The following is a 14,929-nucleotide window of genomic DNA, read 5'->3' on the forward strand; positions in this document are numbered from 1 at the left end:
TTTAATTTAGTTTCATATGTTCTTACAAGATCATTTACAAGGTAATTGGGCATCAATAACCAATTGAAGATATTGAAGAAATCAAAAGCTTATTGTAGAGTTTGTTCTTCTGTCAGTCATGGATGCCCGTTCTTTCATCAGTCTGTTCCTTTCGTCTGTCTTTTTTCTGCATGCTAATTGGTGCACGTTTCAATCTTTTTGCATGATCGTGTTTCTCTGTGAATACTTGCATTGCATACACACAAACACACACGGTGGGGAAACCCAAAATGAATGGACACAGGTCCAAGTCTTTAGAGGACGAGAAGAAGGAGAGGAGGATCTCGTGGGGGATGAATGGAGAGCAGGAGAGGATGAGGGCAGCAGGGAAGAGACGGTTCTCTCAAGAGCTGAAGAGGAGGAGACACACTGTGTCTGGGGACCCCAAAGACGCCAGGTAAAGAAAAGAGAAAAGGTCCTTTGCTCCGTCACGGGATGGAGGGACCTACAATGGGCCATGGCAGACAAGGGCCCATATTTTAGGGACCTCACATAATCGCTGTGTACCCACTAACCATGGTCCCCGTATCCCTATTGCTCCTGTTGTGACCTGTAAACAGCCTCAACCACCTACTGTAACTTTCACCTAGTGTCCCCTCAAACCTACCTGGCTATACATCACGTGTCAAACTCATTCCAAGGATGGCCAAGTGTCTGCGGGTTTTCGCTCCACCCTTATACTTGATTGATGGATAAAGGTCACTAATTAGTAAGGAACTCCTCTCACGTGGTTGTCTAGGTCTTAATTGAAGTGAAAGACCAAAAACCTGCTGCAGTCGGCCCTCCGTTGAATGAGTTTGACACCCCTGCTTTACGTGTACAAACTAGTGTCCCCTCAAACCCACCAGCCTTACATGTAAAAACTAGTGTCCCCTAAAACCCACCAGCCTTACATGTAAAAACTAGTGTACCCTAAAACCCACCAGCCTTACATGTAAAAACTAGTGTACCCTAAAACCCACCAGCCTTACATGTAAATACTAGTGTTTCCCTTCAAACCCACCACAGTCTTATCATACTTTCTTAGCCAACCATCCCATAGTCCTATAACCCCAACGGACTCACTCACAAAACCCCACCCATAACTTCCCTCCCCGCACAACCCTAACGTCCCTACGGCTGACCAGTCCAGTCAACCACAGCCTGCCTGCTGACACGGACAAATGACCCAATCCCCTGAGCCTCTCCTGGGCAGGCCCTTATTAACAGCCTAATGTTTTGAAGTCTATGTGTGCGTGTGGCGTGTGTGCGTGTGTGCGTGCGTGTGTGTGCGTGTGCGTGTGTGTGCGCGTGTCCGTGTGAGTGTCAATCCAAACAGAGTGGTTATAAAACAGAGGGCCCAAGGCCTTTGACATATGCTCTAAGAGATAGATCATGGCTATTGTGGACCTCAGAGAGAATGGAATGTGGTGGGTTGTTCGCTGGTTGCTCAGATTGCTGCAGACTGGCTCCAGGTCAGTTTGAACGTACCCGATAAGAGATATTGGATTCATACAGTATAATGAAGACTGGTTAAGGCAGCAGCTACTCTTCCTGGGGTCCAGCAAAATGAAGGCAGTTATACAATTTTATAAACATTATAAACATTACAATACATTCACAACAGCCCTTTGTGGCACCTGACCACATGACTGAACAGTAGTCCAGGTGCGACAAAACTAGGGCTTGAAGGACCTGCCTTGTTGATAGTGCTGTTAAGAAGGCAGAGCAGCGCTTTATTGTGGACAAACTTCTCCCCATCCTAGCTACTGTTGTATCAATATGTTTTGACCATGACAGTTCAGTTTAGTTTAGTCTCCTCAACCTGCTCAATTACCACGTTATTCATTACAAGATTTAGTCGAGGTTTAGTGAATGATTTGTCCCAAATACAATGCTTTTAGTTTTTCCTTGCCTCCCATTCTGAAATGAACTGCAGCTCTTTGTTAAGTGTTGCAGTCATTTCAGTCGCTGACATGTATAGCTGACATGTATAGTGTTGCGTCATCTGCAACATAGACACACTGGCTTTACTCAAATGTCGTTAGTAAAGATTTTTTTTTAAGTAAGGGGCCTAGACAGCTGCTGGGGAATTCCTGATTCTACCTGGATTTTGTTGGAGAGGCTTCCATTAAAGAACAACCTCTGTGTTCTGTTAGCAGGCAACTCTTTATCCAATATATAGCAGGGGGTGTAAAGCCATAACACATACATTTCTCAAGCAATGAACTATGATCGATAGCGTCAAAAGCCGCACTGAAGTCAAACAAAAGACCCCACAATGTTTTTATTATCAATTTCTATCAGCCAATCATCAGTCATTAATGTAAGTGTTGTGCTTGTTGAATGTCTTTCCCTATAAGTATGCTGAAAGTCTGTTGTCAATTTGTTTACTGTAAAATAGCATTGTATCTGGTCAAATACAATTTTTTCCAAAAGTTTCCAGAGGGTTGGTAACTGGCTGATTGGTCGGCTTTGAGCAAGTAAAGGGGCTGTACTATCCTTAGGTAGGGGAATAACTTTTGCTTTCCTCCAGGCCTTACATGTTCTAGTAGGCTTATATTGAAGATTTAACAAATAGGAGTGGCAAAATCATCCACTATCATCCTCAGTAATTTTCCATCCACGTTGTCAGATCCCAGTGGCTTGTCATTGTTCATAGACAACAATCATTTTTTTCACCTCTTCCACACTAACTTTACGGAATTAAAAATGACAAATTTCATAATTTGGTCAGATATACTTGGATGTGTAGTGTCAGCATTTGTTGCTGGCATGTCATGCCTAAATTTGCTAATCTTGCCAAAGAAAAAATAATTAAAGGAGTTGGCAATGTCAGTGGGTTTTGTGTTGAATGAGCCATCTGATTCAATGAATGATGGAGCAGAGTTTGCCTTTTTTGCTTAAACTTTCATTTCAGGTGATCCAAAGCTTTTTACTATCTGCCTTTATGTCATTTATCTTTGTTTCATAGTGCAGTTTTCTTCTTTTTATTCAGTTTAGTCACATGATTTCTCAATTTGAAGTACGTTTGCAGATTGGTTGTGCAGCCAGACCTATTTGCCATTTATTTTGCCTCATCCTTCTCAACCATACACTTTTTAAATTCCTCATCAATCCATGGGGATTTAACCGTTTTACAGTAATTTTGTTAATGGGTGCATGCTTATTAGTAACTGGGATAAGCAATTTCATAAATGTGTCAAGTGCGTTGTCTGATTGCTCCTCATTACACACCATGGACCAACAAATATTATTTACATCGACAACATAGGAATCACTACAAAACGTCTTGTATGACCTCTTATACACTATATTAGGCCCAGCCTTTGGAACTTTGGTTTTCCTAGGTATGGCTACTATATTGTGATCACTACGTACGATGGATCTGGATACTGCATTCAAGCACATTTCTGCAGCATTAGTAAAGATGTGATCAATGCATGTTCATGATTTCATTCCTGTGCTGTTTACCACCCTGGTAGCTTGATTGATAACCTGAACCGGGTTGCAGTTACTAGTTACATTTTGAAGCTTTATCTTGAGTGGGCAGCTTGATGAAAGCCAGTCAATATTTTAATCACCCAGAAAATATACCTCTCTATTGATATCACATACATTATCAAGCATTTCACACGTTATCCAGATACTGACTGTTAGCACTTGGTGGTCTATAGCAGCTTCCCACCAGAATGGGCTTTAGGTGAGGCAGATGAACCTGTAGCCATATTACTTTAACATTATTTAACATGAGATCCTCTCTAAGCATTACTGGAATGTGGTTCTGAATAACAACAGCCACACCTCCACCTTTGGCATTTCTGTCTTTTCTGTAGATGTTATAACCATATATTGCTACCACTGTATCATCAAAGATATTGTCTAAGTGAGTTTCAGAGATGGTCAGAATATGAATGTCATCTGTTACAAGCAAATTATTCATTTCATGAACCTTGTTTCTTAAGTTACATATGTTAACGTAAATATTTTTAACACTTTTCTGGGATGCATGATTGTTTTTCTTGCTTTACTGGGAAGCCTAGCAGAGGTAGACATCCTATGGTTATTTATATTAGCGCAGGGTGGTCTGCACACAGTGGGCTTCCTGTTAGGGGACACCAACCCAAGTACTAACAATATAACACTGATTCATAGGCATGTAATTACATACAATAGCTGTAGAATCAGCAGAGGCATTCAGGACAGTAAGAGGGACATAAATTAGGTTACTTACATTGTGTCTTCCAACAACCTTTGCTGGAGCATTATGACAACTCAGTGACACAATGGTAGTGATTAAATCAGCTGGGCTTGGGTCAAGGAACACAAATGATTTGGGTGGATACCATCCTCCTTATACTATGCGCTTTGTTTCCAGAAGCTATCGGAATTGTCAATAAGTGTTACACCGACAGAGCTGCAATTGTCTCATAACCAGTTATGGAAGACTAAAAGTCTGCTGAACCGTTCAATGCCATGATTTAGGGAGGGCAGAGAGACAGATATTATGAGGCATTTGTTGGTGTCAAGTAGTGACCCAATCAGTTCTTTCAAATCCATCTTCAGCTGTTATGAGCTGCCCTTCATAATGCCATTCGACCCCACATGAACCATGACAGTATCAGCCTGACTCACAGCCACGAGAAGCAACCTGGTGATATCCTGAACTTTTGCCCCAGGAAAACACAAAGTCTTTGCCCCAGGTACAGACATATGCCTCACCATCGAACTCCCTATCACAATAGCCGGAATGATCCAGCCTCTGCTGTGTCTCGAAGCTTATTGCAAGGCCAGAGCCACATAACTCACCTGAAAAGAGGGCTGCTGAAACGCCGGCTGCGTACAGGTCACAACAGCCAAAGGGACAGAGCTCTGATCCAGAAAGCACAGCCCAGCGGAGGTGGGCCGCGGTGGTCCAGGCTGTGCTCAGCCAATTGACTGACTAGGGAGAGGTACATGTTTCAAACTGACCACCATAGCCCCTGTGCCCAAGAAAGCGAAGGTAACCTGACTAAATGATTACCGCCCCGTAGCACTCGCGTCAGTAACCATGAAGTGCTTTGAAAGGCTGGTCACATCAACTCTATCATGCCGGAAACCCTAGACCCACTCCAATTCGTATGCAGCCCAAACAGATCCACAGATGACGCAATCTCAATCGCACTCCACACTGGCCTTATCCACCTGGACAAAAGGAACACCTATGTGAGAACTCGTCGTTCAACACCGTAGTGCCCACAAAGCTCATTACTAAGCTAAGTGATGTTTTTACACTGCTGCTACTCGCTGTTTATTATCTATGCATAGTCACTTTCCCCATACCTACATGTACAAATGTACAAATTACCTCAATTAACCCATACCCCCACCCATTGACTCGGTACCGGTATCCCCTGTATAGAGCCTCGTTATTGTTATGTCATTTTCGCGTGTTACTTTTTATATATTTTTTTACTTTCGTTTATTTAGTAAATATTTTCTTAAATCGATTCCTTGAACGGCATTGTTGGTTAAGGGCTTGTAAGTAAACATTTCACGATAAGGTCTACCTGTTGTATTCGGTGCATGTGACAAATAAAAGTTTGATTCGACATCCACAGCCATAGAGGGAACACACAAGTTCCTGGAAGAAGACAGCTGGGACAGGGGCTAAAAGCGTTAAGTCTGGACCTGCATCGGGGGGAAGGAGGCAGGCGCGCCGAGAACGCAAATTCTTGTTCTTTCTGGTTCCGACACATGAACGCTCACCTGGAATCGGTCAATGAGCAGCCATTTCCTGGTTAAAGGTAGAAGAGGGGTGCAGTGGCAGAAATTGATCATAGTCCAGGAAGGTCCCATTATGATCGTCTTGGATGTTTTGACAGGAAGCATTTAAAGATGCCAATAGTAAGGGCGCTGTACTGCAGCGCCAGCTGTGCCATCAGAGTCCCTGGGTTCGCGCCCAGGCTCTGTCGTAACCGGCCGCGACCGGGAGGTCCGTGGGGCGACGCACAATTGGCCTAGCGTCGCCCGGGTTAGGGAGGGCTTGGTCGGTAGGGGTGTCCTTGTCTCATCGCGCACCAGCGACTCCTGTGGCGGGCTGGGCGCAGTGAACGCTAACCAAGGTGGCCAGGTGCACGGTGTTTACTCCGGCGCATTGGTGCGGCTGGCTTCCGGGTTGGATGTGCGCACAGCGGCTTGGTTGGGTTGTGTATCGGAGGACGCATGACTTTCAACCTTCGTCTCTCCCGAGCCCGTATGGGAGTTGTAGCGATGAGACAAGATAGTAGCTACTACAACAATTGGATACCACGAAATTGGGGAGAAAAAGGGGTAAAATTCCAAAAAAAAAAAGGATGCCAATAGTCTCATGGAATCCTTATTCAGTTCAAGGCACTTGGTCAAATGTGTTTATTTCTTCATGAAAAGTAATATTCCTTTCTTTAGCTGCATCAAGTTCAATATATTTTTCACAAATGAAGGTATCCATCAGACCTTTCCCCGTGACAACTACGAACACGTCACAGATTCATCACTTAATAGCACGCAAGTCCCCAGCAGATTCAAAGGAGTTCACTGCTGAACGCCTACATTTCCCGGCGCCGCCAGGGACATAGAAGCTCCCTCCGTGGCCGCAGACACCCCTAGCAGTGCCTCTGCACAACTGTGTGGTTGTCTGTCTCTCGTTGAATGTGGAGAGCGAGAGAGAAGCGCATGGAGGGTGGGTGATGGCTGGTTCGGTTGTCAGTGGCAGGTTGCCGGCTATGTGCTACGCACTGGCCCGGCTGCATGTTAGCGTTTGGTGTAGCCTTTCAGACCTGTTTCGGGCGTGTCCCCAGTGTCTGTAGTCATGGCGGACACAAAACATACAGTTACAGCATGTACTGGCCAACAATTGGAGTCACACGCTGGAAATAAGGACTTTCCTTTGGTAGTTCTATAGAGAGTGTTGTATAAGTTGAGCTCTTGGTAGCCTGGTTCCATTGTTGATATCCAGGTACCATATACAGTGCCTTGCGAAAGTATTCGGCCCCCTTGAACTTTGCGACCTTTTGCCACATTTCAAGCTTCAAACATAAAGATATAAAAATGTATTTTTTTGTGAAGAATCAACAACAAGTGGGACACAATCATGAAGTGGAACGACATTTATTGGATATTTCAAACTTTTTTAACAAATCAAAAACTGAAAAATTGGGCGTGCAAAATTATTCAGCCCCCTTAAGTTAATACTTTGTAGCGCCACCTTTTGCTGCGATTACAGCTGTAAGTCGCTTGGGGTATGTCTCTATCAGTTTTGCACATCGAGAGACTTACATTTTTTCCCATTCCTCCTTGCAAAACAGCTCGAGCGCAGTGAGGTTGGATGGAGAGCATTTGTGAACAGCAGTTTTCAGTTCTTTCCACAGATTCTCGATTGGATTCAGGTCTGGACTTTGACTTGGCCATTCTAACACCTGGATATGTTTATTTTTGAACCATTCCATTGTAGATTTTGCTTTATGTTTTGGATCATTGTCTTGTTGGAAGACAAATCTCCGTCCCAGTCTCAGGTCTTTTGCAGACTCCATCAGGTTTTCTTCCAGAATGGTCCTGTATTTGGCTCTATCCATCTTCCCATCAATTTTAACCATCTTCCCTGTCCCTGCTGAAGAAAAGCAGGCCCAAACCATGATGCTGCCACCACCATGTTTGACAGTGGGGATGGTGTGTTCAGCTGTGTTGCTTTTACGCCAAACATAACGTTTTGCATTGTTGCCAAAAAGTTAAATTTTGGTTTCATCTGACCAGAGCACCTTCTTCCACATGTTTGGTGTGTCTCCCAGGTGGCTTGTGGCAAACTTTAAACAACACTTTTTATGGATATCTTTAAGAAATGGCTTTCTTCTTGCCACTCTTCCATAAAGGCCAGATTTGTGCAATATACGACTGATTGTTGTCCTATGGACAGAGTCTCCCACCTCAGCTGTAGATCTCTGCAGTTCATCCAGAGTGATCATGGGCCTCTTGGCTGCATCTCTGATCAGTCTTCTCCTTGTATGAGCTGAAAGTTTAGAGGGACGGCCAGGTCTTGGTAGATTTGCAGTGGTCTGATACTCCTTCCATTTCAATATTATCGCTTGCACAGTGCTCCTTGGGATGTTTAAAGCTTGGGAAATCTTTTTGTATCCAAATCCGGCTTTAAACTTCTTCACAACAGTATCTCGGACCTGCCTGGTGTGTTCCTTGTTCTTCATGATGCTCTCTGCGCTTTTAACGGACCTCTGAGACTACCACAGTGCAGGTGCATTTATACGGAGACTTGATTACACACAGGTGGATTGTATTTATCATCATTAGTCATTTAGGTCAACATTGGATCATTCAGAGATCCTCACTGAACTTCTGGAGAGAGTTTGCTGCACTGAAAGTAAAGGGGCTGAATAATTTTGCACGCCCAATTTTTCAGTTTTTGATTTGTTAAAAAAGTTTGAAATATCCAATAAATGTCGTTCCACTTCATGATTGTGTCCCACTTGTTGTTGATTCTTCACAAAAAAATACAGTTTTATATCTTTATGTTTGAAGCCTGAAATGTGGCAAAAGGTCGCAAAGTTCAAGGGGGCCGAATACTTTCGCAAGGCACTGTACATGGATGAACGCTTCACGGCAGACTGTAACCATTTAACTCTTTAACGTTTTGTTTGTAGCTACAGTGGCTTGCGAAAGTATTTACCCCCCTTCGCATTTTTCCTATTTTCTTGCCTTACAACCTGGAATTAACATTTATTTTTTGGGGAGGTTATATCATTTGATTTACACAACATGCCTACCACTTGTGAAACAAAGAAGAAATAAGACAAAAAAACAGAAAACTTGAGCGTGCATAACTATTCATCCCCACAAAATCAATCATTTGTAGAACCAACTTTTGCAGCAATTACAGCTGCAAGTCTCTTGGGGTATGCCTCTATAAGCTTGGCACATCTAGCCACTGTGGTTTTTGCCAATTCTTCAAGGCAAAACTGCTCCAGCTCCTTCAAGTTGGATGGGTTCTGCTGGTGTACAGCAATCTTTAAGTCATACCACAGATTCTCAATTGGATTGAGGTCTGGGCTTTGACTAGGCCATTCCAAGACTTTTAAATGTGTCCCCTTAAACCACTCGAGTGTTGCTTCAGCAGTATGCTTAGGGTCATTGTCCTACTGGAAGGTGAACCTACGTCCCAGTCTCAAATCTCTGGAAGACTGAAGCATGTTTCCTTCAAGAATTTCCCTGTATTTTGTGCCATCCATCCTTCCTTCAGTTCTGACTAGTTTCCCAGTCCCTGACTAGTTTCCCAGTCCCTGACTAGTTTCCCAGTCCCCGTGTTTGCTTATTTCTTTCTTTAAGCAATGGCCACACTTTCGTAAAGCCCAGATCTGTGGAGTGTACAGCTTAAAGTGGTCCTATGGACAGATACTCCAATCTCCGCTGTGGAGCTTTAAAGCTCCTTCAGGGTTGTCTTTGGTCTCTTTGTTGCCTCTCTGATTAATGCCCTCCTTGCCTGGCCCATGAGTTTTGGTGGGTGGCCCTCTCCTTGACAGGTTTGTTTTTTTAATGATGGATTTAATGGTGCTCTGTGGGATGTTCAAAGTTTCTGATATTTTTTTATAACCCAACCCTGATCTGTACTTCTACACAACTTTGTCTCTGACCTGTTTGGAGAGCTCCTTGGTCTTTATGGTGCCCCTTGCTTAGTGGTGTTGCAGACTCTGGGGCCTTTCAGAACAGGTGTATATATACTTAGATCATGTGACACTTAGATTGCACAAAGGTGGACTTAATTATGTGACTTCTGAAGGTAATTGGTTGCACCAGATCTTATTTAGGGGCTTCATAGCAAAGGGGGTGAAAACATATACACGCACCACTTTTCAGTTGTTGTTTTTTTAGACATTTCTGAAACAAGTCATCTTTTTCATTTCACCTCACCAATTTGGACTATTTCGTGTGTGTCCATTATATGAAGTTCATTTAAATTACAGTTTGTAATGCAACAAAATAGGAAAAACGGCAAGTGTGGTGAATACTTTTACAAGGCACTGTACGTCTTGTTTGGCCAGCATTGTGTCAAGTCAATGTGGTTCACACTGAGCCTGGCGTGTGCAGAAAGTAGCCCATCCCTTTTTTCCAACTGATTTGTAAATAAATTCAGGGCATCAATGTTGTTGAGAAAAGTAGCAGAACTTTTGTCGTTCCCGATGGCTAACGTTATGTCTTTCAAAAACGGCGCAGTAGAAAGGTCCCAGGTTAACGTGGAGGTGTTGGATGGAGATACTTGGATGCATACAGTATATTGATGACTGTCCCGAAGTCAGTTTGGAGGTGCTTGGTTATGAGACTTAGCTGCCTATGAGAGGAGGTGTGGACGTTATAGACACTACCTTGTCCCTTTATCTCCTCCCATCTTCCTCAATCCTCCTTCTTCTTCTCTCGCCATCTGAGGCTGCTATATTCTATCAGTCCCATTATTCAATTTCAATGTATGGCTTAATTGTTCAATGCGGGGAAATGTGTTTGGTCATTTGTGCTGACATCACATGTGATATAGTCTCCTTGCTTATTTGGCTTGATTTAATGTTGTGCATGTGGTTGTGTATCTGTGATTGTTGTGTGTGTCAACTTTCGTTGTTGTGTCTGCGTGTGTGTTTGTACGTCAGTGTGTATCTCAGATCCCTCCTGGCATGTGTCCTGTGCTCCCGCTGTCCAGACTGGACCTCTTCTGAGTACACTCCTCCCTACCCCACCGCCGGCCCTCGCCTCTTCATCACCCCCCTCTACGGGGCTGAGGAGAGGCCCCAGGCCCCCCTACCCCTCCCTAGCCCCCTGGTCACTTGGAGAGGGTCCACGATGGGTATGCGGGACGGGGGCAGTGTGGCAGGGCTCTCCTGCACCCCGACCCCTTTAGAGGGGATGGAAATGCACTAGCTCCTCCGAACCCCTAGAAAGCGCCACAGAGCACTGAGTGTCATCTGTCCCTGCTGTATGTTGGCCTGTCTGAGGAGAAGAAGCCTGAACAGCTAAGGCTATTGGCTGAGACTGAGAGACTCATTTATATTACAAAAGACACACACACACACACACACACACACACACACACACACACACACACACACACACACACACACACATATATATATATATATATATATATATATATATATATATATATATACTTATATCAGAGGAGGCTGGTGGGCGAAGCTATAGGAGGACGGGCTCATTGTAATGACTGGAGTGGAATGGAGTCAAACATGTGGTTTCCATATGTTTGAAGTGTTTGATACCTTCCATTGATTCCATTCCAGCCATTACAATGAGCCCATCCTCCTATAGCACCTACCACCAGCCTCTACTGATAATATATATAATACATTGTAATGTGTTTTAATTCTATTTCAGTGTTATCGACCATTACAAAAGTCCAGCAGTGATGGACATTGGACACAAGGCGTATTGCTGAATTGTTTGGGATTTTGGAAGCGTATTTGGAAATTTGAGATAATTTGAGATCATTGAGATCATTTTTTAGTTTTGAGATCTTTTGGAGTCTGTTCAGGCTTTCTTGTATCATCAATATAATGTTTTAACATTAAACTCATTACAATCACTCACCAGTCATTGTATGCCTCATATCATACTGTATAAGAACCTTATTAATTACTGAAGTTTATTAGACTGTTGTGTTTTCACCCACTAAAGTGAAGGTAACCCCTTACGTTAATAAGTTCCTCTGCTCATTTCATATCTCAAGACTGTGATTCCAGATTTAACTTTACTCGCCTCTTTCTCCCTCTAGTCGGCAGGTTCGTGCGGCGCCGGGCCGGACCATGCTGAAGAGCACAAGCGTGAGCGGTGAGATCTACGCGTCAGAGCGCACTGACGGCAGCCAATCGGATACGGCGCTGGGCACGGTGGGCATGGGTGGCAAGAAGAGACGCTCCAGCCTCAGTGCCAGGGTGGTCTCCATCGTCTCCAACAGACGTAGTCGCAGCACGTCGCAGATCGTCGGCCCGGGTGAGTTCAAAGGTCAAAACGGACCCTCACCCAAATGAAGGAGACGCTCGGGATGGTTGTGGTTTGAAAATGTGGCTCTGACAGTGGTAGACAGACATTTAACAATTGGGCATTACAGACAGTAAAAATGAGACAGTACGGACGATCAGCAAGTGTCCATGACATGATAGCTCTCAGGTGTTTTTTTAGGGTTAAGAGTGACCTGAAGCTACCTTATAGCACTTTCATCTGAATCAGACAGTACAAAAAACAGAGAAGCACGTCACTCTTGACCTTGTGTTTACGTGACTGCGCACCAAAATGTCCTCATGCTGGAATTCCAATCTTACGAATACAACCCACAAAAAGCATGTTAAAAAAAGAGTTTCAAAACAACATGCTTCTACTCCAGATGACACCCGCTGCGGCCAAGCTTTCAGTCAGAGGGACTTGAAGGAATCTTTCTCAGCCTGGCTGGACTCACTGGAGGGTGGGGAGAGAGAGAGGAAGCAGAGAGGCAGAGAGAGAGGTAGTTGAAAGGCTCCAACTGCACTCTCTTCCTCTTTTTTTGCACTCCCCCTTTGTAGCTGACATAAAAAGCCATTATAAAGGAAACTAGGGCCTAGGGGGGGTCTCTCCATGCCTCTCACCTCTCTCCCCATTGTTATATAGTATAGCAGTACGATTGGTGTTCTGTGTGATAGTTGCCCTCTTCACTGACAAAATCTAGAATTCATGTTGGGTTGAGAGAAATATTCATTTAAGGTTAGCGTTCTTTGTCATGAATCTTGTTCTAGAGGCAGCTCTGCAGAGTGGTCACTATCTGGCGCAGCCATAAAGCCATGAAATCAGCCTAAGTCTTTTAAGCCTAAGTCTAAGCTTAACCACACTGCTAACCTTAAATTAAGACCAAAAAAACACGCAAAAAATCATGAATTTCTACAATATAGCCAATTTTGACTTTGCAGCTGGCCCTTCTAGAGGAAATCGCTCAGTTCTGCCTCCAGGGAAAGATTCATAACAATAAACATCAACCTGCGTATCATCATCATGTACTACTGTATCGTTCTTTAGGATTGACTGTACGGTACGCCATTGTCTGTATTAGGACAGAAGGATCTTGTTGGTTGTGTTGACGTGACGAGGGATGGAACCTTGAAACAACAAACCATGTTGTTCTTTCTCTCCAACCCTCTCCAACCCTCTCCAGAAAAGTATACTTTGACTTCCCGGTTCTTTCAATTTCTCTTTCGTGTCCTTTGTCCTCTGAGATGGGTGGCCGTTCCCCAGCTCTGTCACTGTGTCCTATCATGAATACATGGCACCACACCTGGTTCTCCTCAAGAGGACGACAAAATAAAGCCTTCTGGCCTAAATGTGTTCATCCTCGAGAGTTCTGTTGTTTAGCACTGACCCATATAAACTAAGGCCTGGAAGATAGCACTTCAGGTCTCAGGAAGACAGTAGATTAGCCGTGCTAACTTAGCCATTAGCCTTAGCTATCCGCTACATTGTGTCTATTTTTTTCCTCTCCGGTACCAGAGGGGAAAGGGAAGAAGGAGAAGGGTGCGTCCATCCAGAGGAGCACAGAGACGGGCATGGCTGTAGAGATGACCAGGAACATGAGTCGACAGTCCAGTAAAGAGTCCACCAACGGCACCATGAACAGCTGCAACTCCGAGGGAAAGTCAGTATCTCTAATCTCTCTCTCTCTCTATATATATATATATATACATATATATAATATTCATCTCTCTCTCTGTATTTCTCTCTCTCTCTCGCTATCTCTCCCTGTATACTGTATGTCTCTTTCCTTTTCCTCCCTCTACCCCCTATTATTTTTGTCCCTTTCTTCCTGTTTCTGTTTATGGGACAAATTTTGTTTTTTTCTCCAATGTTACATGAATTGACATTCACTGTGAAGTAAACAACCCAGTATTTCATCATGATTGCAGTAAATTGGATAGATAATTTCACCTAGGACCCATAAGTCATGTACGGTAATTAGCTGTATATTGACTGTGTTCTTCCTCTGTTCCAGTCTGCTTTTCGGTGGGGTGCGTCTGGGACAGCCAGGCAACCAGTTCAGCGACTTCCTGGATGGTCTGGGTCCCGCCCAGCTGGTGGGCAGACAAACGCTGGCCACACCTGCCATAGGTGAGTAGATATCCCCCTATTCTGTTCTGTCTACTCATCATGTTATTGCCCTATCGTAGTTCCTCTGTGACTCCTCCCCAATTGATAGCTTATTGCTCAGCTATTTCTATACCCTTCCCTTCTCCCACAAATACGTTTCATTGATTCACATCGCTTCCTGTCCTCCGTCTCCATATTACCTCCATTACTCAATATCCTTCCAACTTCCCTCTTGATAGACTCTGTTGCCCACTTTTCTTACTACTTCCTATTTCGTGACCTTAGGTGTGTTCGTGCAGTAAGCCTAACGAAGCCGATTGTAGTCGGGGGAGGTGCATCTGCCAAAAGTCAGACACTGTGGTGGTTTTCCAACAGCAAGGCTCAGATCAACATGGCAGTGTCAACATAGCTGCTATTGTTTATAAAAACAAAATCTTTATGTCGAAATGAACTTTTCTATACCCCTTTATCACACACTATCAAACTGAAAACAAAACATGTGTACAATTAATTGGTTAGAGAGAGGTCTCAAATATCACTTTCATTTGTAACTTTAGAATCAGGGTGAATTTGGTTCCTGTTTTAGGCATGTCTTTGGCCATTTCCATCAAACAAGAACACCCTAATGATTGGTTGACAAATAGTGCCTCCAACACTGCAGGTGATGACTGCATGGTGCAGTTGGGTGAGAAGCAACTGCAGCGACGTGAAGGCGTCTTCATCAAAAACTGCATGACCTTTGATCACATGATTTTTGGAAATGTTTATACCCATAATG

At 43.9% G+C, this 14,929-nt stretch overlaps 1 protein-coding gene across 29 annotated transcripts in view; it reads left to right on the forward strand.

Moving 5' to 3' along the window:
• The window catches only part of LOC110487294 (regulating synaptic membrane exocytosis protein 1), a 100,665-nt gene that overhangs the window by 81,907 nt on the left and 3,829 nt on the right, over positions 1–14,929 (forward strand). For 18 of the 29 annotated variants that reach the window (XM_090195827.1, XM_090195833.1, XM_090195838.1 and 15 more), the window contains 3 exons: positions 11,819–12,036; positions 13,558–13,702; positions 14,057–14,172. In XM_090195827.1, the coding sequence (XP_090051953.1) occupies positions 11,819–12,036; positions 13,558–13,702; positions 14,057–14,172 (479 nt within the window). Of the gene's footprint in view, positions 1–283; positions 437–11,818; positions 12,037–13,557; positions 13,703–14,056; positions 14,173–14,929 lie in introns of all 29 variants that reach the window. The other 11 variants (XM_090195819.1, XM_090195822.1, XM_090195818.1 and 8 more) reach the window with 1 other exon arrangement.

This window comes from Oncorhynchus mykiss, chromosome 13, assembly GCF_057628025.1.
Source record: "Oncorhynchus mykiss isolate SJ-2025 chromosome 13, ASM5762802v1, whole genome shotgun sequence".
NCBI lineage: Eukaryota > Metazoa > Chordata > Actinopteri > Salmoniformes > Salmonidae > Oncorhynchus > Oncorhynchus mykiss.